The sequence below is a fragment of the Lepus europaeus genome, chromosome 23, assembly GCF_033115175.1.
Source record: "Lepus europaeus isolate LE1 chromosome 23, mLepTim1.pri, whole genome shotgun sequence".
In the NCBI taxonomy this organism is placed as follows: Eukaryota; Metazoa; Chordata; class Mammalia; order Lagomorpha; family Leporidae; genus Lepus; species Lepus europaeus.
The window spans coordinates 26,558,633-26,581,730 of record NC_084849.1 but is presented as its reverse complement, the minus strand read 5'-3'; the positions used below and the strand labels follow the sequence as shown (position 1 = coordinate 26,581,730).

Genomic DNA, 23,098 nt, shown 5'->3' with positions numbered 1-23,098 from the left:
GAGTGGAAGAAATGACAAGGAAATCAGAAAGTACCATGAACAAATGAAAGTGAAAACCATGCCTCTTCCTGCTAATTGCACTCTGGAATGCAGTGGTGATGGCTCAAACAGTTGGGTCCCTGCCACCCTCGTGGGAGACCTGGATTGAATTCCTGGCTCCTGGTTTCAGCCTGGGCCAGCCCTGGCATTTGGGGAAGGGAACAGTAGATGGGAGATCTCTCTCAAATACTAATAATGATGATAATAAAGAACAGTATCACACCACTGAACTGTGCACCCCACACCCTGCTTGGCAGTGCAGTTCCCCAGAATGCCTGCTGGGGGCAGACTGAGAGCAAAGCGAGCCCAAGGATGTACCAGGCTAGCCAGGGCATGATCCATCGCTTTGCTTAGCAACACATCTTCTGGAGAGGCTTGGCTTAGAACAACACACACTGTCTCCCACTTTCTGTGCATCAGGGGGTCGGGCATGGCCTGTAGGGTCTTCGGCAAGACTGAGGGTGTCTGCCAGGGCTGTGTATTTCTCTGAGGCTCAGTGAGGGGAGCAACCATTTCTGGTTGAGGGACTGAGGGTTCCCACCTGCTGTCTGTGTTATCCACAGAGGGCCACCCAAGACCCACAGCCCTCCTACTGTGGTCACTTACATCAAAGCCGGCAAGGGAGCAAGTCTGCAGAGCCAGTGAGTTCACGGGATGGATGCTGACACCAGTCAGCTGTCAGCTCACCTGTCACCTTGGCTCACTTTGTGAAACATGTTCAATGTGGGGGGGGGCACTACACGGCAACGTGAACACCGTAAGGTGGGCATCAGGGCCACACTGTGGCATCCCATGTGGGTTCTGGTTCAAGTCCCGGCTGCTCCACTTCCGATCCATCTCCCTGCTGCTGCACCTGGGAAAGCAGCGGAGGATGGTTTAAGTGCTTGGGGGACACCCACGTGGGAGACCCAGAGGGAGTTTCAGGTCCCTGGTTTTGGTCTGCCCAGCCCTGGCTGTTGTGACCATTTGGGGAGTGAACCAGTGAATGGAAGATCCCCTCTCCCCCTCCCCTGCCCCATATAACTTTTGCCTTTCAAATAAAGGGATGTGGGGGGGAGGTCATGATGTCTCACTTTAGAATCTGCCTCACCTTCCAAGGACAAGGGCCTCCATGGGTCTACAGCTGAGCAGGGCTCTGCAGTTGGTTTAACACTCTGCTATTGCCATCTTGAGATCCGTGGGGGTTGAATAAGGGGGTCCCACATTTTCATTTTTGGCCAGACCTTGCCAAGCAGTCCAGAGTAGCTATTGTGAGTGGGATTGATTTTTTTTAAAGATTTATTTATTTATTTGGAAGTCAGAGTTACACAGAGGGAGAAAGAAAGGCAGAGAGAGAGAGAGAGAGAGAGAGAGAGGTATTCCATCCACTGGTTCACTCCCCAGTTGGCCACAACAGCCAGAGATGCACCGACCCAAAGCCAGGAACCAGCAGCTTCTTCCAGGTCTTCCCACACAGGTGCAGGGGCCCAAGGACCAGGGCCATCTTCTACTGCTTTCCCAGGCCATAGCAGAGAGCTGGATCAGAAGTGGAACAGCTGGGACTCGAACCGGAGCCCATATAGGATGCCAGCACTGCAGATGGCAGCTTCATCCACTACACCACAACGCAGACCCTAGCCATTATATTTTTAAATATATCCATGTATAAAGCCATCAGTGTCTTGAGTGTTAGTTTATATGAGCCCGGCCCCAAGCAAATGATCAATCCTGAAGCACGGGCCAAATCAGGTTCCTGGGCTCAGATCCCTGTGAAGTGAAGATAAGGTAACCATTGCTTTCTCTGGGTGCCTAGCTCCTTTTCAAAGCTTCCATACCGAATTCTGAATCTCACTTGTTATTTTTTGAGCCACAGACCACAGAGTACAACCTTCATTGGCTTGGCAGAAATGCTGCTTCCTGTGTAGGAAAATGCCGGGCTCCTGCTGAGGCGTGGGGCCCGCGCTGTGGCATAGTGGGCTAAGCCACCATCGCAGCGCCAGTATTCCCATATGGGTGCCGGTACGAGTTCCGGCTGCTCCACTTCCAATCCAGCTCTCTGCTATGGCCTGGGAAAGCGGTGGAAAATGACCCAAGTGCTTGGGCCCCTGCTTTCAAATAAATAAATAAATAAAATGTCTAGGAAGGAGGAGGATTGAGGGAGGGAAGTATGGTTGTCTTCTTGGAACTACTCCAGTGAAATATATGAAATCTGTTTATATTCATAAATTCAAAACAAACAAAAACAAGATGGACTCGGGAGCCAGGCCATCTGGGGCCATCACCATTCTCTGCCTCAGTTTTCCCAGCTGTAAAATGGGGGAGATGGGAAACGCACACGCTACAACAGACTGAACCTTAAAAACTGCGCTGAGAGAATTGAACCCAGGACGGTGACCCCTCCGCACGCCTCCTCCCACACTGGGGACCGTCCCATAACCACGCCCCTCGCTCCAGCCGGTCTGCAATTGGACGCGAGAGCCAGCGAGCCGTCCAATGAGCGCAGCGGCCTCTGAGTGGGCGTGACCGCCGCTCCAGTCCCGGGCCGAGACCCGAGACCCGAGACCCGAGACCCGAGTCGCAGGGACGCGCAGTGCTTTGCTGAGTCCGCGCCCCACGCAGCCCCCGCCATGGGCCTGGAGCTCTACCTGGACCTGCTGTCCCAGCCCTGCCGCGCCATCTACATCTTCGCCAAGAAAAACGGGATCCCCTTCCAGCTGCGCCCCGTGGAGCTGCGCCAAGGTGGGCCGGTCCTCCGGTTTGGGGGGCACCGAGAGTCCGGGAAGGGCCTGGGAGGCAGACCTTGCCTCGGGGACCCCTCCCCGCTCTTGCGCCTCCTCTTAACTGGGCCATCGCTGGGCTGATTTGGGCACTAGTCCACGAAGGGGAGTGCCAGAGGATTCCCCCAAACTCTGCTTGGTCCCCCCGCCCCGATAATGAATGAGGGGGGCTCAGCTGGGGCCGAATAAAGAGGGGCAGGGGCGAGGCATAGCGGGAGGAGGGAAGACCTGGCAGGGCAGCGTGTTGCCTCTTGGGTCTGAGGGGACCCCGGCCCCAGACAAGGAGAGGGGTCGGGGGCACCAGGCACCCAGATGGGGACAGATCTGGGGTCCCTGCTTTGTAGTCCTGGCTGCCAGGACAGAAAGCAAACCCCAGGGACTGACTTTGCAGGTCTGCCCTCCGTAACTCCTACCCAGTCTGCATGGGCATCCCCTGCTACCCCCTCCTCTGCTCCTCCTTCTCTGCCTCTCTCTTTCATTTAAAAAGATTGTTTTATGGCGCCGTGGCTCACTTGGGTAATCCTCTGCCTGCGGTGCCAGCATCCCATATGGGCGCCAGGTTCTAGTCCCGGCTACTCCTCTTCCAGTCCAGCTCTCTGCTGTGGCCTGGGAGGGCAGTGGAGGATGGCCCAAGTGCTTGGGCACCTGCACCCCCATGGGAGACCGGGAGAAGCACCCGGCTCCTGACTTCGGATCGGTGCAGTGCCCCAGCCGTAGCGGTCATTTGGGGAGTGATCCAACGGAAGGAAGACGTCTCTCTCTCTCACTGTCTAACTCTATCTGTCAAAAAAAAAAAAAAAAAAAAGATTGTTATTTATTTGAAAGGCAGAGTTAGAGAGAGAGAGAGAGAGAGAGAGAGAGAGAGAGAGAGAGAGAGAGAGAGATATCTTCCATCCACTGGCTCATTCCCCAAATGGCCGCAACAGTCTTCCATCTGATACCCCCTCAATGGCAAGTCCATGCTGTCTTTGTCCTTGGCACTGCCCTGGCCCATGGCCTGAAATTTCATCTCTTCCCAGCCTCTCTGGGCGCTGCCCACTATCGCACTATCCCGGGGGTGTGGGACCAGGGAGAGAGGGGACAAAGGGGCACCCAGGTGGGGTGCAGCTGGTGGGTGTTTCCCCAAGAGAGGAGATGAGGGTTCCCTGGTGGGAGAGCCCCCTGCAGGGAGGTCCAGAGAGGGTCGTGGGGTTCCTGCAGTGGGAGGGGAAAAAACCATATGTCTGCCTTCTAGGGCATTCTACCTGCTCTGAGGGATGATGGGGACCCAAGGGGGAGTTGGTACCAAGTGACTAGGTCTCAGGGAAAGGTCACTTCCCTGGGGTGGGGGTGGGAGGGCGCTGTGGGAAACCCTAGCTCCACTCAGGGGACCTCCCCTGTAGCCCGGGACACCCTACATGTGAACTCCTGAAGCTGCCAGTGGTGGGCAGAGGAGGGGGTGGGGGTGGAGGTGCGTGGGAAGGGCCAGGCCCCCCGCCGTGCACCTGGAGCTCCAGTGGAGAGGGTCAGCTTGTGGGAGGGCTGTGACTGTGGGACTGGGCGAGTCGGGGGGGGGGATCCATGTCTGTCTCATGCCAGCTCCTCTCCTCCCATCGCTCCCCATCCCCTGCCCCAGAGAGCAGCACCCTGGGGCCCCGCCACCGCAGGAGGTGGGCCCAGGCTGCGGGGGGGCTCAGCCTTCTGCCCTCACCACCCCCCGGGGTTCTTCTGTCTGCAGCCGAGCACCTCAGTGAAGCCTTCGCCCAGGTGAACCCCTTGAAGAAGGTGCCGGCCTTGAAGGATGGGGACTTCACCTTGGCTGAGAGGTACCTGGGCCCCTGGGGCCGCTGCTGGGCCCTGCTGCACACACCCTGTCCCAGCGCTTGGTGCTACAGACACAGAAGCTGGGGTCCTCAAAGGGACGGTCCTCTTTGCCCCAGTCCCGCCCAGTTCTGGGGCTGAGACCCAGGCCCCTGCCTGCTCTTCCAGTCCCCAGGATAGTTAGAGAACCTAGTGCTCTGTCTACTGGCCAGAGTGTCCCTGGAGCAGGGCACAGGCCCGGGCATGGGGAGGTGGTGGCTTCACCCACCCCGGGGCAACTCCCTGTCCCGGCTGGTGTGTCCCAGTTGTGTTTGGGCTGCCTGGGGGCCCCCATCTCTGGGTGGGTCTCCCCAAGGGCTAAGCTGTCAGACAAGTGGCTGTAAGCCCAATAAGTTGAAAGCTCTTCAGAGAAAGCCCAACCTTCTCCCAGTTCAGCCCCTTTTGTTACCGGCTCAGCCGTCCCATAGCCAGGGGAACTAGGGTTTGTGAGTTAGAGGTCATCTCTGGGATCTTGCTCCCCGGATGAGTTCCCCAGACACCCGGCCAGGCCCAGTCTTCCTTGCTGGTGCCTCCGTGCTGGTGCCCCCATACTTTTCTCTTCCTGAAAAGATTTATTTGTTTGTTTGAAAGGCAGAGTGACAGAGGGAGAGAGAGAGAGAGAGACCTTTTATCTGCTGATTCACTCCCCCAAATACCCACAGCTGCCAAGTCTGAGCCAGCCAGGCTCAAGCCAAGAGGCAGGAATTCCATCCGGGTCTCCCAACAGGTGGCAGGGGCCTAACCTAAGCACTTGGGCCATCCCTCTGCCGCCTTCCATGGTGCATTAGCAGAAAGCTGGACCAAAGAGGGGCAGCCGGCATGTAGATTGGCACTTGGAGATAGGATACAGGCATTGCAAACGGTGACTTCAGCCACTGTGCCACAACGCCTGCCCTGAGTCCTTGTGGCCTCTACCAGCCAGGGGCAGGGTGCAACTCCTGCATGTCTGCCTGTGGTCCTCCTCGCGGGGGGCTTGAGCCATCAGCTGGAAGCAAAAGGAGAGCCAGGGCATCTTGCCCTGACAGCTGTGTCACTAAGCTCGGGCATGGGGTACAGGGCTTTTTTTTTTTTTTAAGATTTATATATAAATTTATTTATTTGAAAGGCTGAGTTACAGAGAGGCAGTTACAGAGAGGCAGAGGTAGAAAGAGAGAGAGAGAGAGAGAGAGGTCTTCCATCCCCTGGTTCACTCCCCAATTGGCCGCAATGGCTGGAGCTGGGCCGACCCTAAGCCAGGAGCCAGGAGCCTCTTCTGGATTTCCCATGTGGGTGCGGGTCCCAAGGACTTGGGTCATCTTCTACTGCTTTCCCAGGCCACAGCAGAGAGCTGGACTGGAAGTGGAGCTGCCGAGTCTCGAACCAGCGCCCATATGGGATGCTGTCACTGCAGGTGGTGGCTTCACCCACTACACTACAGTAACAGCCTTGGTACAGGACTTTTAACAGGGAACATGGGCCAGTGTTAATACAGAAATTTGCCCACCCTTTGGGCTGGGATGCCCAACATGTGGGACACCTCAAGTTCCAAATTGACAAATCCTCGGTCTCCTCCCAGACTCATCCTCATCACAACAGCATGGCAGCCCCCACGACCCAGAACAGGAAGGGAACATCAGGGTCTTCATCGAATCTGTGGTTCTAGGATCCTGCAGAATCCCACATGTTTTCTGGGCAAGGCTTGAGGGTCTAGATAGCAGCTGATTCTTGTCAAAGAATGACCTAACCAAGAAGGGGGGTGGTGACAAGAAAGTGCCCCCACCTTTTTTTTTTTTTTTTTTTTTTTTTGGACAAGCAGGCCATCTGAGGCTGCTGTGAATGCCAGAGAGGGCAGTGGATTGAGACCAGGAAGAGCTGAGCTTCTTTAGGGTTGAGCTTGGATGCTGCCTCCTGCAGGAAGCTCTCTCTGGTTTGCTGTTCAGAAACTGCCTCTGGACCCTTGGCCAGATGCTCTGCTGTGGGATTCAGCCTGGTGGTAGCATGAGCTTGAGTGTTAGCCTCAGGAAGACTTTCAGCTTTGCCACCAAGGGCTGTGTGGCCTGGGGCAAGTCCCTTCACACTTTTTAAAAATGCATTTACTTATTTGAAAGGCAGACAGAGAAGCAGATCTTTCTTCTGCTAGTTCACTACCCAAGTGCCTACCAACAGCTGAAACTGGGCCAGGCTGAAGCCAGGAGCCAGGGTCTCCCATTTGAGTGGCAGAGATTCAAGTACTTGAGCCATCATCTGCTGCTTCCCAGGCACATTAACAGGGAGCTGGATTGGAAGCAGAGCAGCCAGGACTTGAACCAGCACTCTGATACGGGATGCTGGCATAACCCCCTGCACTGCATCGCCAGGCCACTCCTGCTTCACCTTTCTAAGCCTGGCTTCCTTGTCTATGCACTGAGGCTCAGACTCTGTCAGATTGTCAGGAGGATTGAAGAAGGCCCCATGTATGAAGTCCCTAGGATAATGCGCTTCCTTCTCCTACCCTGTGTCCTGTCCCCCACAGTGTTGCCATCCTGCTCTACCTGACGCACAAGTATAAGGTCCCCGACCACTGGTACCCTCAGGACCTGCAGGCCCGGGCTCGTGTGGATGAGTACCTGGCGTGGCAGCACACAGCCCTGCGCAGAAGCTGCCTCCGGGCCCTGTGGCACAAGGTGAGGCTTGGGGAGGGCTGGGCACAGGGGCTGGAGCACTGCCGAATTCTTCCTCTCCACCAGGATGGTTTCTGCTGACCTGTCATTGCCGTCACTGATGCTTCTGCTGTGCCTGCAGTGCTGGTCCATCTAATGCATTCTTTAGTTTGAGACGTGCATTTTTCATTTCTAGAAATTGTTAGGGTTTCGATTTCTCTGCTGAAGTTTGCCATCTGTTCACACATGTTGTCCATTTTTTCTCTGAAATTTTTAATGTTTTTTTAAAAGATTTATTTATTTATATGAAAGTCATAGTTACACAGAGTGGAGAGGCAGAGAGAAAGAAAGAAAGAGAGAGAGATGTCTTCCATCCACTGGTTCACTCCCCAATTGGCCACAACGGCCGGAGCTGCACCAATCTGAAGCCAGGAGCTTCCCTCGGGTCTCCCACATGGGTTGCAGGGACCCAAGCACTTGGGCCATCTTCTACTGCTTTCCCAGCCCATGGCAGATTGCTGGATAGGAAGTGGAGCAGCCGGGTCTTGAACCTGCGCCCATATGGGATTCTGGCACTGCAGGCAGTGGCTTTACTCGCTACACTACAGTGCTGGCCCCAGCACATTTATTATTGTTACTTAAAAGTCTTTGTAGGCTAATTTTCTTTTATTAAAGCTTTATTTATTTATTTGAAAGTCCAGCTTACAGAGAGAGAGAGAGAGAGAGAGAGAGATCTTCCATCTGCTGATTCATTCTCCAGATGGCCACAATGGCCAGGGCTGGGCCAAGCTGAAGCCAGGAGCCAGGAGCCAGGAGCCAGGAGCTTCTTCCTGGTCTTTCATGTAAGTAGCAAGACCCAAGCACTTGGGCATCTTCCATCGCTTTCCCAGGTGCATCAGCAGGGAGCTGGATCAGAAGTGGAGCAGCCAGGATTTGGAACCGTCACCCATACAGGATGTAGTGTCGCAGGCGACAGCTACAATGCCACATTGCCAGCCCCTTGGTCAGCTAATTTCAACACCAGGATCTGTTCCTATTGGCTGTCCCCCACCCCCATCATGACTAGGGGCCACATTTTCCTGCTTCTTTGCATGTCTTTTAAGTTATTTTCGTGTGCTGGACATTATGTATAAAGAGGAGTCGAGATTGAAGTGTGTAATCACTACTCCCGGGAAGGGCTTGCACTTTGCCTGTCAGGCAGCCCGGCTGTGAGGCTCCTGTCTTCCAGCTACTCAGAGAGAGGCTGGGTTGTGGCTTTAGTCAGAACGAGTTCATCTCTGGCTTCAAATACAGATGCTCTCCCACTTAGGATGGTTCCACCGATGCTCTTTCTCATTCACGATGGTGCGAGAGTAATACACATTCAATAGAAACTATACCTCGAATTTTGAATTCTGATCTCCCTGGTTGGCGGTATGTGATACAATACTCTTTCATGATACTTGACCACAACAGAAAGTTATGTCTCCCCATGAGCCATGTGAGCACAGGAGTGAACAGTGGGGTGTTTCCAGTGTCGCTGGGTTGCTAAGCTACAATATTCAATAAGCTGCCTGTACTAAATGTGGGTTTTTTTTTTTTTTTTGACAGGCAGAGTTAGACAGTGAGAGAGAGAGAGACAGAGAGAGTTATAGACAGTGAGAGAGAGAGACAGAGACAAAGGTCTTCCTTCTGTTGGTTCACTCCCCTAATGGCCGCCACGGTCGGTGCTGCGCTGATCTGAAGCCAGGAGCCGGGTGCTTCCTCCCAGTCTCCCATGCGGGTGCAGGAACCCAAGGACTTGGGCCATCCTCCACTGCCTTCCCGGGCCACACCAGAGAGCTGGACTGGAAGAGGGGCAACCGGGACAGAATCCAGCGCCCCGACTGGGACTAGAACCCGGGGTGCCATTGCCGCAGGCAGAGGATTAGCCTAGTGAGCCATGGCGCTGGCCCCTAAATGCATTTTTTACTTCTTGTAGATTCAACTTGTGTTGGTTTATTGTGACCTAACCCCATATTATGACTTCAGGAGCATCTGAAGGTATTATTAAAATTTATTTATTTATTTGAGAGGCAGAGAGACAGAGAGAAAGAGAAAGAGACAGATAGGACAGAGAGAGTTTCCATCCATAGGTTCACTCTACGAATGGCCACAATAGCCGGGATCCAGGAACTCCATCCTCCATGTGGGTGGCAGGAGCCCAATGACTCAAGCTATCACTGCTGCCTCCCAGGGTCTGCATAAGTAGGAAGCTGGAATCAGGAGCCAGAACTTGGAATTGAACCCAAGCACCCCAAATTAATTAATTAATTTGAAAGGCAGAGATATAGAGAAAGAAGGAGATAGAGAGAGAGAAAAACCTTCCATTTGCTGGTTCAATCTCCAAATGACTGCAACAGCCAGTTGCAGGCTGAATTCAGCCAGAAGTTAGCAGCTTCTTCTGGGTCTCCCACAGGGTACAGGGGCCCAAGTACTTGGGCCATCTTCCACTGCTCACCCAGGCGAATTAGCAGGGAGCTGGATGGGAAGTGAAGCAGCTGGGACTCGAACCAGTGCGGATAAGGAATGCCAGTGCTGCAAGCGGAGGTTTAACGTTCTACGCCATAGAGCCGACCCTGGGACATGGGCAGCTTACGCAATGATGACTTCATCACGACATTAAACATCTGCCCTGAGCAAGTGAGCCTTGAAGGTGGAATCAAGTTACTCATTTACTGCAGCAGAACTTTGGGATCTCAGACCAGAAGGCAGAAATGGGGGGGCTTTGCCGGTGTGGGTGGGTGGAGGGGATGGGGAGTTACTGTTTAATGGTCCAGAGGCAGTGTTATACGATGAAGACAGTTCTGGAGGAGTGGGATAGTGATCGTTCACGACAATGCAGGTACACTTAAGCTGTGTACACTTTGACACATGCACTGTGAAAGTTGCCGGTACCAGGATGGAGTCGCTTATGTCGAACTCGAGCAGAGACAGGTCTGGGGAGGTGCAAGCAAGCGCTCTCGTGCATAAATGCCTGGGATGCACTTGTCACAGGGCATGCTTTCGTGTGAATCAGTGACAGGGCATTTGACAAGACCTTCCCCGAGCCTGCAGTCTGCTGGATAAGCAGGTGCACCAGGAAGGAAGGAGAAGAAACAAGTTTAGGAGATCTAGCAGGAGGCATGGAGTTCAACATCACCGCAGCCAACAGCCGAGCCAGGTTGCCGATCGGTATCCTCCGTGGCTAAGGGTTGTTTCTGCCACTGCTTTGTACAAGGTCCAGTCCACCAATGAAATAGTTATAAGATTCCCCCTGCGGATGGCGCTATAGCATAGCTAATAAAGTCCATGCCTGCGGCACCAGCATCCCATATTTGCACTGGCTGCTCCACTTGTAATCCAACTCCCTGCTAATGCACCTGGGAAATCAACTGAAGGTGGCCCAAGTGCTTGGGCGCCTGCACCCACAAGGGAGACCTGGAAGAAACTCCTGGCTCCTGGCTTTGGCCTGACACAGCTCTGGCTGCTGCGGCCATTTGGGGAGTGAACCAGTGGATGGATCAGCTCTCTTTGTCTCTGTCTCTCTCTCTCTCTGTCTCTCTCTCTGTCTCTCTGTCTCTGTCTCTCTATCTCTGTAACTCTGCCTTTCAAATAAATAAATATTTTAAAAATAAAAGCTTCCCCCTTGAGACCAGTTTTGTGCCCCATGTCGTGTATGCTGTTTCAGCTTTCCTGATACTCAACACTGCTCTCCCGGTCACTCAGGCAATTCTGAGATCTTCTGTTAACCACTCCCATTACTCTCTGTCATTGCAATCATCTTTTTTTTTTTTTTTTTAAGATTTATTTATTTATTTGAGAGTCAGAGTTACACAGAGAGAGAAGTAAAAGCAGAGAGGGACAGAGGTCTTCCATCTGCTGGTTCACTCCCCAGTTGGCTGCCAACGGCCAGAGCTGGGCCAATCCAAAGCCAGGAGCCAGTAGCTTCTTCTGGGTCTCCCACGCGCGTGCAAGGGCCCAAGAGCTTGGGCCATCTTCTACTGCTTTCCCAGGCCATAGCAGAGAGCTGGATCGGAAAAGGAGCAGCCAGGACTCGAACTGGCGCCTATATGGGATGCTAGCACTGCAGGCAGTGGCTTTACCTGCTGCACCACAGCGCCGGCCCCCATTGCAAACATCTTAAGCCTGATGTTCTTCTCCTCTTGGACAAGACACCACATGCCTGTCTGACTTTAACTGATCACCTTTTTACTCCTCAGAAGGATTTACAAGAGGGGATGCCGTAGTGACGATGCCACTTGGATGCCTGCATCCCAGATGGGCACGCCAGGATTCAAATCCTAGCTCCACTTCTGATTCTGGCTTCCGGCTAAGGCACACTCCAGGAGGCAGAAGGTGGTGGCTCAAGTCCCTAGGCCCCCTGCTACTCATATGGGAGACCCAGAGTGAGTTCTCTTCTCCTGGCTTCAGACTGGCTCTGGTTGTTGTGATTACCTGGGGAGTGAGTCAGCAGATGGAAGAGCTCTCTCTGTCTATGTCTCTGCCTCTGTTTGCTTTTCAAATACAATGAAAATAGATAACTACAACTTATTTTTTTTTTAAATGCTGCCCTTAAGGATTCTGCTGGGGTCCAGTGCTGTGATTCAGCGGGTTAAAGCTGCCACCTGCAGCACCAGCATTCCATAGGGCACCAGTTCAAGTCCCGGCTGCTCCACTTCCAATCCAGCTCCCTGCTAACGTTCCTGGGAAAGCAGTAGAAGATGGCCCAAGTACTTGGGCCCCTGCACCCACGTGGGAGACCCAGAATAAGCTCCTGGATCCTGGCTTCTGCCTGGCTCAGCCCTGGCCATTGCAGACATTTGGGGAAGTGAACCAATGGACTGAAGATCTTTCTCCTCCTCCTCCTCCTCCTCCTCCTCCTCCTCCTCCTCTCTGTAACTCTGCCTTTAAAATAAACAAATCTTTAAAAAGAGAAAGAAATAAAGATCACCTTTACTAAACAATGCTGGGGGTGGCCATGCAGATGGAGCTGCTAGCAGTGCCCAACTCCCTGCTCCATCTGTCTTAAATCAGTCCTGGAAAGCCAGTGTGCATAGCTCCTGGCCACTATGACCTCGGGAAAGGGCTATTTGAGGTCTGGTAGATGGACTTTATCTGGTTACCATCTCCCACAGAGAAATAAAAGTTTGTTTCAGCTGTTATCTGAATGTCCACCCACTGGGCTGAATCATTCCTTGGAGGCAGGCTGCATCTCTGGGTAACTCCCTGAAGGGACTCAGTTTAAGATTAAGCAGCATTCCAGAGAAGCCACATGCGCAAGGCCCCTTGCTTAGCAACCGCTTTGGCAGCCAATAGGCTGAAACTAACTCCTGAAGCAAATCCTGGGAGCCTTCGGGTTTTGTAACATTTGGTTTCAAAATAGCTTCTTTTCTTCTTGAACAAAGTTCCCTTTCCCCACGCCAGCCATAGGCTTCCTCCTCTACAATGCGATTCTCAGTGAGTCTCAAAATCTAGCTCATTTATTCTGCACAGCCTGTTTCTTTTTCATTTTTTTAAAGATTTATTCATTTGAGAGTCAGAGTACACAGAGGAGAGAGAGAGAGAGAGAGAGACAGAGAGAGAGAGAGAGGCCTTCCATCTGCTTGTTCACTCTCTAATTGCCTGCAATGGCTGGAGCTGCGCCGATGCAAAGCCAGGAGCCAGGAGCTTCCTCTGGGTCTCCCACGTGGGTGCAGGGGCCCAAGGACTTGGGCCATCTTCCACTGTTTTCCCAGGCCATAGCAGAGAGCTGGATGGGAAGTGGAGCAGCTGGGACTGGAACTGGCGCCCATATGGGATGCCGGCACTGCAGGCATGGTTTTACCCGCTACGCCACAGCACTGGCCCCAGCCTGTCTGTTTCTTTTTAGGTTAACTACCCCAAACTGTGCGCTTGAAAATGTTTCACTACTGAAATGGTTAATTTGATAAATTTTAAATTATGCCATAATTTAAAAATTATCATGCCAATGTATTAACACATTCTTTTTATTTTATTTTTTAAATTTTTCATGTACTTGAAAGGTAGAGCAACAGAGAAAGAAAGGTAGAGACACAGACAGAGATCTTCCATCTCCCCAAATGCCCACAACAGCCCTGGCTGGGCCAGGCTGAAGCCAGGAGCCAGGAGCTTCATCCGGGTCTCTCACATGGGTGCAGAGGCCCAGGCATTTGGACCAGGAATTAGCATTCCAGCATTAGCAGGAAGCTGGATCAGAAGTGGAGAAGCTGGGATTCGAACTGGCACTCTGTATGAGATGCAGGCATCTCAAGCAGCAGCCTAACCGCTTGCCCCCGGAGGAAATAAAATGATTAATGAAGTATTTGACGTTCTCATTTTGTACTGAGATTCCAGATTCTGGTGCGTGTTTAGGTGTAGAGCACCTGTCAGCTGGAACCAGCCACATTTCCTGAGCTTGGGGGCCGCCGTGGCTGTGGTGACCACGCTGGACATCACAGGTCTCAACTTTCACTTTCTTGTTCTTTGTTCCTTGATTTTCCTTTTCTTAAGGCTTTAGAGAAAAGCAAGCTTACTTGCTTTCCAATGCCTTTGTTTCCAAGAGCTTGCTTGTCTTTGCAGCTGCTGATCTCCTGCTTAGGTCATTAGACCACACTTCCTTTTTGAAAGCATCTGACTAATTCCCTGTTGCGAAACTTGTTCTCCCTCCTGTCATCCCTGGGATCATTTTCATGTGAAAAAGAAACACTGGAGAACAAAACATCCGGGAACCTCTTTTTGTGTCCTGCTTGCTGTGAGGCCACCACGCCCACTGCAGGTGCAAGTCCTTCTAGTTCAGGATTGTATGCATCATTGCATTTATGCAATTCACTATTCCACTTATAGTCACAAGCCAAATACAGTTTGATTAGAGTGTTTAAAGTTGTATGTGAGTGTCAGGAGGCAGGCATTTGGAGCAACCGTTAGGATGATATTTGGGGCACCTGCACCCACAGACGAGATCCCCAGGGGTTTCCGTTTTGGTCCTCCTGACTCCAGTTTCCTTCTGATGTGCACCTCGGGAGGTGGCAGCATTGGCTCTTGGTACTTGATTGCCTGCCTCTCAGGTGGGAGACTGGATTGAGTTCTAGGCTCTTGGCTTCAGTGTGGCTCAGCCCCAGCTGTTGCAGGCTTTTGGGAAGTGAACCAGAGGATGGAAGATCCCTCGCTCTCTTTCTATGTCTCTCTCTACCTTTCAAATGTATAAAATACATATATTTTTTTAAAAATTTAGGGGCCAGCGCTGTGGCATAGCGGGTAAATCCACCGCCTGCAGTGCCAGCATCCTTTATGGGCACTGGTTCGAGTCCCAGCTGCTCTTCTGATCCAGCTCTCCGCTATGGCCTGAGAAAGCAGTGGAAGATGGCCCAGGTCCTTGGGCCCCTGCACCCATGTGGGAGACCTGGAGACCAGGAGCTCCAGGCTCCTGGTTTTGGCTCAGCATAGCTTTGGCCATTGCAGCCATTTGGGGAATGAACCAGCAGATGGAAGACCTCTCTCTCTCTCTGCTTCTGCCTCTCCGTAATTCTGCCTTTCAAATAAGTAAATAAATCTTAAAAAAAAAATCTATAAAACTTTTATCAGTTTCGATGGTCTCATACTTATCCCATTCTGCAACTTGCATTTTTCACTCAGTATTGTGTGTTTTGGAAATTTTGCCATGGGTAGATCGAATGCATTCATTCTAACTGCTTTATGGTATTTTATTATATAAACAGATCAAAACTTATTGATCAGTTCATTATTGCAAAGTCACACATTGCTTAACAGCCGGCATGTTCTGAAACTTACATTATTACACAATTTCATCACTGTACAAACATCAGAGTTCACTTACATAAACCCAGATAAGAGAGGTCTTCCCCTTGCCATGCCCTCTTGATGCCATCAAGAAAGGCAGGAAGTCGTATGAGGCTGCAGCTGGCCTAAACAGTGACCTTTTTCAAAGTTTAAAAGATACTTTAGGGGCCGGCACCGTGGCGCAGCAGGTTAATCCTCCGCCCTCAGCGCCAGCATCTCATATGGGTACCGGTTCTAGTCCCGGCTGCTCCTCTTCTAATCCAGCTCTCTGCTATGGCCTGGGAAAGCAGTAGAGGATGGCCCAAGTGCTTGGGCCCCTGCACCGGCATGGGAGACCAGGAAGAAGCTCCTGGCTCCTGGCTTCAGATCAGCTCAGCTCTGGCTGTTGTGGCCATTTGGAGAGCGAACCAGCAGATGGAAGGCCTCTCTCTCTGTTTGTCTCTGTCTCTCTGTTACTCTGTCTTTTAAATAAATAAATCTTTAAAAAGATACCTTAGTAAGCCTGTTCAGAATGGCAGACAGGGACTGAGAGAAAGGAATTATTATTTTTTATTTGATAGAGTTATAGACAATGAGAGAGACAGAGAAAAAGGTCTTCCTTCCATTGGTTCACTCCCCTAATGGCTGCCATGGCTGGGGCTGCGCTGATCCAAAGCCAGGAGCCAGGTGCTTCTCCTGGTCTCCCATGTGGGTGCAAGGCCCAAGCACTTGGGCCATCCTCCACTGCCTTCCCGGGCCACAGCAGAGAGCTGGCCTGGAAGAGCAGCAACCGGGACAGAACCCGGCGCCCATAGGGGATGCCGGTGCCTCAGGCAGAGGATTAACCAAGTGAGCCATGGCGCTGGCCCCAAGAAAGGAATTATTTTACAGTGCAGTATTAGTAGACATAAATTTTTAAGTCTCATTTGCAATGTTAAATGCCTGTTTAAATATTATCTCAAGTGCCTTGTAAAGCTCAACAGATTTGTGTCAAACCAAATTGCAAGAAAAATTTTTTTGGTTCGCTTGTAAAGAATTTTTTTTTCATTTATTTACTTGAAAGACAGAGAAAGATCATCCATCGGCTGGTTCCCTCTCCAAAGGGCTACAATAGCAGGGCTGGGCCAGGCTGACCCGGAGCTGGGAGCTCCATCTGGGTTTCCCACACGGGTGGCAGGGGCCCAAGTGCTTGTGCTATCCCTGCACTGGTTTTCCAGGTGTAATAACAGGGAGCTGGGGGGCCGGTGCTGTGGCACAGCAGGTTAAAGCCCTGGCCTGCAGCGCCGGCTTCCCATATGGGCGCTGGTTTGAGGCCCAGCTGCTCCACTTCCAATCCAGCTCTTTGCTATGGCCTGGGAAAGCAGTAGAAGACCCAAGTCCTTGGGCTGCTGCACTCATGTGGGAGACCTGGAAAAAGCTCCTGGCTCCTGGCTTCAGATCGGCGCAGTTCCAGCCATTTCGGCCATCTGGGGAGTGAACCAGCAGATGGAAGACCTCTCTCTCTGCTTCTGCCTCTCTCTCTGTAAATCTTTCAAATAAATAAAATAAATCTTAAAAAAATAAAAAAAATAACAGAAAGTTGGACCAGAAGTTGAGCCAGGACCAGCAGGCACTCCAATATGGGATGTGGCCTAGCCTGCTGTGCCACAGTGCCCACCCTCTGCATTGCCACTTCTGGACTTTGTTTGGAAATGCACCATAGAACAATGCCATAGCAGATGAACATTTTCACGCTTGCCTAGGAGTCTCGAGTGGAGACCAAGTAAGTACTAACAAATATTTTTCCCATTGCAATTTGTAGAGAGTTCAAGAGTGATTAAATGTACTATTTTTTAAGGTTTGTTTATTTATTTGAGAAGCAGAGTTACAGACAGAGAGAGGGAGAGACAGAGAGAGAGGTCCTCCATTCGGTGGTTCACTCCCCAAATGACCACAATGGTCGGGGCTGGGCCAGGCTGAAGCCAGGAGCCGGGAGTTTCCACATGGGTGCAGTGGCCCAAGCACTTGGGGCATCTTCCACTGCTTTCCCAGGCCATTAGCGGAGAGCTGGATCGGAAGTGGAGCAGCCAGGGCTTGAACTGGCGCCTATATGAGATGCCGGCGCTGCAAGCGAAGGCACACAGCACCCGCCCAAATGTGCTGAATCTCAAGCAAAGTAAATTTATGATAATACTAAAAATCTTCAAATAGTGCAAAATGACTTACCAAGTTACAGTGGCTGCATTATGCCGAACCAAGTACTGTGTGAAATACCTGTCTAAACACAAATATGATGAAATATTTCCTTTCAGTAGGCAAAATTTCCTAGCATTACAGGTGTGCTATATAGGCTTGAGAATTTACTTAACATAGTCCTGCAAAAAATTGGTTGCAAGAACTACATAACCTGCAAGAAAAAATTCATCTTTTAAAAAAGGTGAAAATAGGCCGGTGCCACAGCTCACTAGGCTAATCCTCCGCCTGCGGCGCCGGTACTCCGGGTTCTAGTCCCGGTTTGGGCGCTGGTTCTGTCCTGGTTGCTCCTCTTCCAGTCTAGCTCTCTGCTGTGGCCCGGGAGTGCAGTGGAGGATAGCCCAAGTCCTTGGGCCCTGCACCCGCATGGGAGACCAGGAAGAAGTACCTGGCTCCTGGCTTTGGATCGGCGCAGCGCGCCAGCCGTAGCAGCCATTTGTGGGGTGAACCAATGGAAGGAAGACCTTTCTCTCTGTCTCTGTCTCTCTCTCTCTCACTGTCTAACTCTGCCTGTCGGAAAAAAAAAAAAAAAGGTGAAAATATCACCATAGAGATTAATAACACTGGGGCGGTATTAAGACTCCAGCATCATACGGGAGTGCTGCTTGGTGTCCTGGCTATGCAAGCTATAGCTAATGTACATCCTGGGATGCAGCAGGTGATGGCTCTTGGGGTCCCTGCCACCCACGTGGGAGATGTGGGTGAAGTTGCAGGCTCTTGGCTTTGGCCTGGCCCGGCCTTGGCTGTTGTGTGGGCATTTGGAGAGTGAATCAGCAGATGGAAGACTTTTCTCTCTCTCTCTGTCTCTCTACCTTTCACATAAAATGAAAATAAATAAATGATTTTTAAAACTGCATTTAAAAATAATAAACTAGCCATGACCTCATAACATTTCTGTCCACAACATACTGCGTATACACCTGGGGTTCCGTGAGATTATAATGGAGCTGTCACCCAGTGGTGACACAGCCATTATGTCATCATAGCACAACCCATTATTCTTGTGTGTGTAGTGATGCCGGTGTGAACACACTGTGCTGCCAGTCATACACAAATCTAGCCTAGACAATTGTGTACCTATACAGAACTTGATAATGATAATCACTGATTATGTTACTGCTCTATGTTATTACTATGCTATAGGATTTGGGGCTGGTGCTGTGGTATAGCAGGTTAAGTCACCACCTGTGATGCTGGCATCCCATATGGGTGCCAGTTCGAGTCCCAGCTGCTCCATTCCAATCCAGCTCCTGCTAATGCTCCTGGGAAAGCAGCAGAAGATGGCTCAGGTGCTTGAGTCCCTGCAGCCACGTGGGAGACCTGGAGGAAGCTCCTGGCTCCTGGCTTCGGCCTGGCCCAGCTGTGGCCATTGCGGCTATTGTGGGGAGTGAACTAGGTGGTGGAAGATCTTTCTCTTTCTTTCTCTCTCCCTCTTTCTCCCTCCCTCTCTCTCTACCTCAGACTTTCAAATAAATAAATAAATCTCTTTAAACATTTATTAATTTAAAAAAATTATTGGAAAGGCAAAGAGATAGAGATAGGCAAAGAAATTCCCAATCCCCTGGTTCGTTCCCCAAATGCCCACAGTAGTTGGGGTTGGGCCAGGCCAAATTCAGGAGCCAGGAACTCCAACCAGGTCTCCAGCTGGGTGGCAGGGACCCAATTCCTTGGGCCATCACTTGCTGCTTCCCAGGGTTTGCATTAGCAGGAAGCCGGGGTCTGGAGCTGAGAGCCAGGACTTGAACCCAGGCATTCCAGTATGGCAATTGGGTGTTCAAGCCATGTCGTAACCACAGTGCTGCTCACCTGCCCTCTGTGCCATAGTTCCACCATTTTCAGAATGCATGTGTAAAATTTTCTGTGGTCTTGTTTTCAGTGGCTGAACTGTCAAATGTAAAACCGCCTACAGGTGTGCGCTGAGAAACATTCTTTAAGACCACCTCTGATTCCCACCTATCCCGTCGCACGGGGAGGAGTCTGAAGCCCAGAGCCAGGGCTCTGGCACAATCTTAGTCCAGATTATCCTTTCCTGAACCCCCAGAATTCCCCCCAAAAAACATCACCAAATGGAGCATCTAACTGGGCATTCAGCTTCCCTGGTTCGCCAACAGCTCTGCCAGACGCCTTCCTCCTGGAATCCCAGACACTCTGGAAGCTCCTTGGATCAGAAGACAAGGGTTCTGTGCTGGGCTTATGCTCCTCTTGTTGGTGCTGCCCTGGGTGTCTGACTGCCCCTGTCTGAACCTCGCTTTTGCATCTACAAGAGGAGCCATGCACCCAAGGGTTCTTCAAAAAGATCACGGAAGATGCATGTTATGAATAAAGCATGCATGGATTTCAAAGATTTTTTTTTTTTTGCACCAGCCAAAATTATCTTTTAATTCCATTTTCCCAGGAACATTTTGAAGCACCCTTGAATTACAGATGAGGAACTAGAGACTCGGAAGGTTTGAGTATCTTGCTCAGGGTCACTCACTATAGTCCAATGGGCTGTAACCACCATCTTGCCCATTAGGTAACCTTGATGGGTCATCAAGCCTTGTGGGAAAAATGGAGTCTTCAAGATAACCTTCCAGAATGTTCCTTCTCTCATGTCTGTAATGTTAGCATTTCTTGAGAAAGCCCAGGTGCTTCTGGGTGAGCTGTGGGCTGCCCTTGCTGATCGGTTAGCTGTGAGCCACTCCTTACCACGGATGTAGGCCATCCACCCACCCAAGACTGTGCTTCTGTCCATAGGTCCCCTTGGTAAATTTCCCTGTACTCCTGGATGTGTCCACCTGCATCTCTGGTCTCTCTGCACCTTCTGTCTGTAGTGACTGGTTCCTGTATTGTGGGTTTTCCAAAACACAACTTTTTAAAGTGATAGAGTGGGCTGGCGCCACGGCTCAATAGGCTAATCCTCTGCCTGCGGTGCCGGCACACCGAGTTCTAGTCCCGGTTGGGGTGTCGGATTCTGTCCCGGTCGCTCCTCTTCCTGTCCAGCTCTCTGCTCTGGCCCGGGAGTGTAGAGGAAGGATGGTCCAAGTGCTTGGGCCCTGCACCCGCATGGGAGACCAGGAGAAGCACCTGGCTCCTGGCTTCGGATAAGTGCAGCACACCAGCCGCAGCGGCCAATGGGGGGTGAACCAAAGGAAAAAAGGAAGACCTTCCTCTCTGTCTCTCTCTCTCACTGTCCACTCTGCCTGTCAAAAACAAATAAAAAAATAAAGTGACAGAGTGGAGATTTTTTTTTAATGTTTATTTCTTTTCTTTTTTCTTTTCTTTGACAGGCAGAGTTAGACAGTGAGAGAGAGAGAGAGACAGAGAGAGAGAGACAGAGAGGAAGGTCTTCCTTCCGTTGGTTCACCCCCCAAATGGCTGCTACAGCCAGTGCGCTGTGCCGATCTGAAGCCAGGAGCCAGGTGCTTCTTCCTGGTCTCCCATGTGGGTGCAGGGCCCAAGCACTTGGGCCATCCTCCACTGCACTCCCGGGCCACAGCAGAAAGCTAGGCTGGAAGAGAAGCAACCAGGACAGAATCCGGAGCCCTAACCAGGACTAGAATCTGGTGTGCCAGCGCTGCAGGCGGAGGTTAGCCTAGGGAGCCACGGAGCCAGCCCATAATGTTCATTTATTTTCATCTACTTGAAAGGCACAGAGAACGAGCTAGCTCTCTTCCCCCAAAAGTGTTAAACTTATCCTCCAGGTCCCCTCTGAGTCACTTTCAGATGAGTTTGATTCGTTCTATCTGCTGCTCTGAGGCTCAGCCAACCCTAAAGCATGCAAGCAGGAGTATCTCTTGGGAATTTGCCTTGCAGACCTAACCAGGCCATGGAAGAGAGGTGCATGAAAGCGACAGGCAGCTCCAAGGCTGCAGGGGAGGGCTCGCCTTCCCACTCCTGGTGGTGGGCTCACCCCGAAGCCCCCAGTTTTGCTGCTTTCCTCACCAGGTGATGTTCCCTGTTTTCCTGGGTGAGCTGGTATCTCCCGAGCTGCTGGCAGCCACCCTGGCAGAGCTGGAGGTGAACCTGCAGGCGCTTGAGGACACGTTCCTGCAGAACAAGGTCTTCCTTGCCGGACCCCACGTCACCCTGGCCGACCTGGTGGCCATCACGGAGCTAATGCACGTGAGTCCCCTGGGCAGGAGGGTCCCATTAGGTTGGGGGAAGGGGGCGCAGGCCCGGCCAGTTGCCTAGGATGTCCCCATCTGGCTCTGGGGCTGTGCTTACACAGATGGGTTACACCTTGGCTGTGTTCATGTACCCTCATTCTGTCCCTTTCTCCCTACAGGCTGTAGGGGCTGGTTGCCAAGTGTTTGAAGGTCGACCCAAGCTGGCCGCCTGGCGTCAGCGTGTGGAGGCAGCCGTGGGGGAGGACCTCTTCCGGGAGGCCCATGAGGTCATTCTGAAGGCCAAGGACTCTGCACCTGCGGACCCCACCATAAAGCAGAAGCTGATGCCAGGGGTGCTGGCCATGATCCGATGATCCGATGAGCTCACAGTTTACAAAACACCTGCATCTCCAACATCCATGGGAGGCAGGCCCAGAGAGCCTTAGGTTTTCCCAATGCACCCTGGCTCCTTTGGGCCAGGGCTCCACCCACACCCTCTCCTCCCCAGCTGCCTGAAAACCAAGATAATAAGGAGCGCACACTTTCATTGCTGTGTGTTAAGTACAGGTAATACATGTGGACTCGGCCTGAGGCCCTGCTTCCGACTCCAATGTGTGATTTATCTGACCTCCACCCGTCCTGGCTCTGGTCTTCCGTCTTCCGGAGAAGGGAATTTGCAATTGCCCCCTAGCTTTCTGGTTCTTAGGCAAAGTGGCTTATCAGCTAGCACAGGGGCCAGCCGGCATCCCACACTGCACATGGATAGATCGGTTGGCCCTGGGGCCGGCCTCCAGGACACGGCCCTTCTGCATGGAATTCTGTCCACCTCAGCAGGCTTGCCTTTGTCCTACAGAGGTGCTCAGAGAGGAAAAATCCAAACAGCAGCTCTCCTGCTCAGAACCCGTCATGCAGGGAGCGTAAATGCCAGGCTTGGGTACCCGGCTGTAGATGGTAAACAAGGGCAGAGGGCTCCAACTGCATTTGAGAAAAACCTTCTGGCTTCTGCTGGGGGTTGGGCTGGAGGGCAGCCAGAGAGAGAGAGAGAGAGGGAGAGAGAGCGAGAGCAGGGAGATTAGCTATTGCAGTAACTGGGGCCAAAGGTGACTTGTGGAGGACAGGCCCTCGGAAGGGGTGGGGAACGGGGCTTCTCCTGGTTGGAGTGAGTGGCAGCACTAGCCTGGGGAGTGGGTGGTATTGGGAGTGGGGTGGGGACGGAGCTTCCTTAGGGGAGGATCCTGGGATCAGACCAGCAAAGCTAGCCTCAAGTTTTCTAACCACCTGTCCTTTAAATCAAGGGGCTTTCGTGCAATCCTGAGTCAGGGGACAAGATCTTCTCACCCCAAGAGAAATGGAGGCAGGGTGGGGATAGGAGTGTCATGGCCGCAGGCCTCAGGATCCGGAACTGCAGCTGGAGAGACTTGGCCCTGCAAACGGGGAGGGGACGTTCTGTCCAATCCCAGCCACTGCTGCAGGCCAGAGGATCTGCCCCATGGGGCCTGTGGCTTTCCAGGGGACACGTTCGCTAGAGTGGGAGAGATAGAAGTCCAGAGCTTGAGGAGGAGGGGATCATTCCTTCCCAGGGTGTGAGCGGCGGGCGCAGGGCCAGACTACCTGCCCAGCCTCCTCCCTGGGCGCTGGGCCCAGGCACTGGGTGGGGAAGCTGCTGCCCCTCCTTTCTCCCCCTCGCCTCCGGTTTAAAAACAACATGTATTTTTGTTGCATTTGAAAGGCAGAGAGAAGACGGAGGTAG

General features: G+C 52.1%; 1 protein-coding gene across 4 annotated transcripts; it reads left to right on the top strand.

Moving 5' to 3' along the window:
- The first annotated feature begins 2,566 nt into the window (after positions 1 to 2,566).
- Positions 2,567 to 21,947, top strand: LOC133752143 (glutathione S-transferase theta-1). Of its 4 annotated transcripts, XM_062182465.1 has the most exons (6): positions 2,567 to 2,757; positions 4,513 to 4,600; positions 7,126 to 7,276; positions 7,954 to 8,094; positions 21,188 to 21,364; positions 21,528 to 21,947. In XM_062182465.1, the coding sequence occupies exons 1-6, from the start codon at positions 2,646 to 2,648 to the stop codon at positions 21,720 to 21,722; spliced, it is 864 nt and encodes a 287-aa protein (XP_062038449.1). In that variant the 5' UTR covers positions 2,567 to 2,645; the 3' UTR covers positions 21,723 to 21,947. The 4 variants fall into 4 exon arrangements, with proteins under 4 accessions (XP_062038449.1, XP_062038451.1, XP_062038450.1 ...); XM_062182467.1 differs by lacking the exon at positions 7,954 to 8,094; XM_062182466.1 differs by lacking the exon at positions 7,954 to 8,094 and having other exon boundaries at positions 21,167 to 21,364.
- Positions 21,948 to 23,098: the final 1,151 nt, after the last annotated feature.

Excerpts from the sequence above, each read along its gene's own strand:
- LOC133752143 (XM_062182465.1), top strand. The coding sequence starts at position 2,646 with ATGGGCCTGGAGCTCTACCTGGACCTGCTGTCCCAGCCCTGCCGCGCC. Across the intron at positions 4,601-7,125 it reads GACTTCACCTTGGCTGAGAG|TGTTGCCATCCTGCTCTACC; the intron begins GTACCTGGGCCC and ends TGTCCCCCACAG. Across the intron at positions 8,095-21,187 it reads GCTTCTTCCTGGTCTTTCAT|GTGATGTTCCCTGTTTTCCT; the intron begins GTAAGTAGCAAG and ends TTTCCTCACCAG.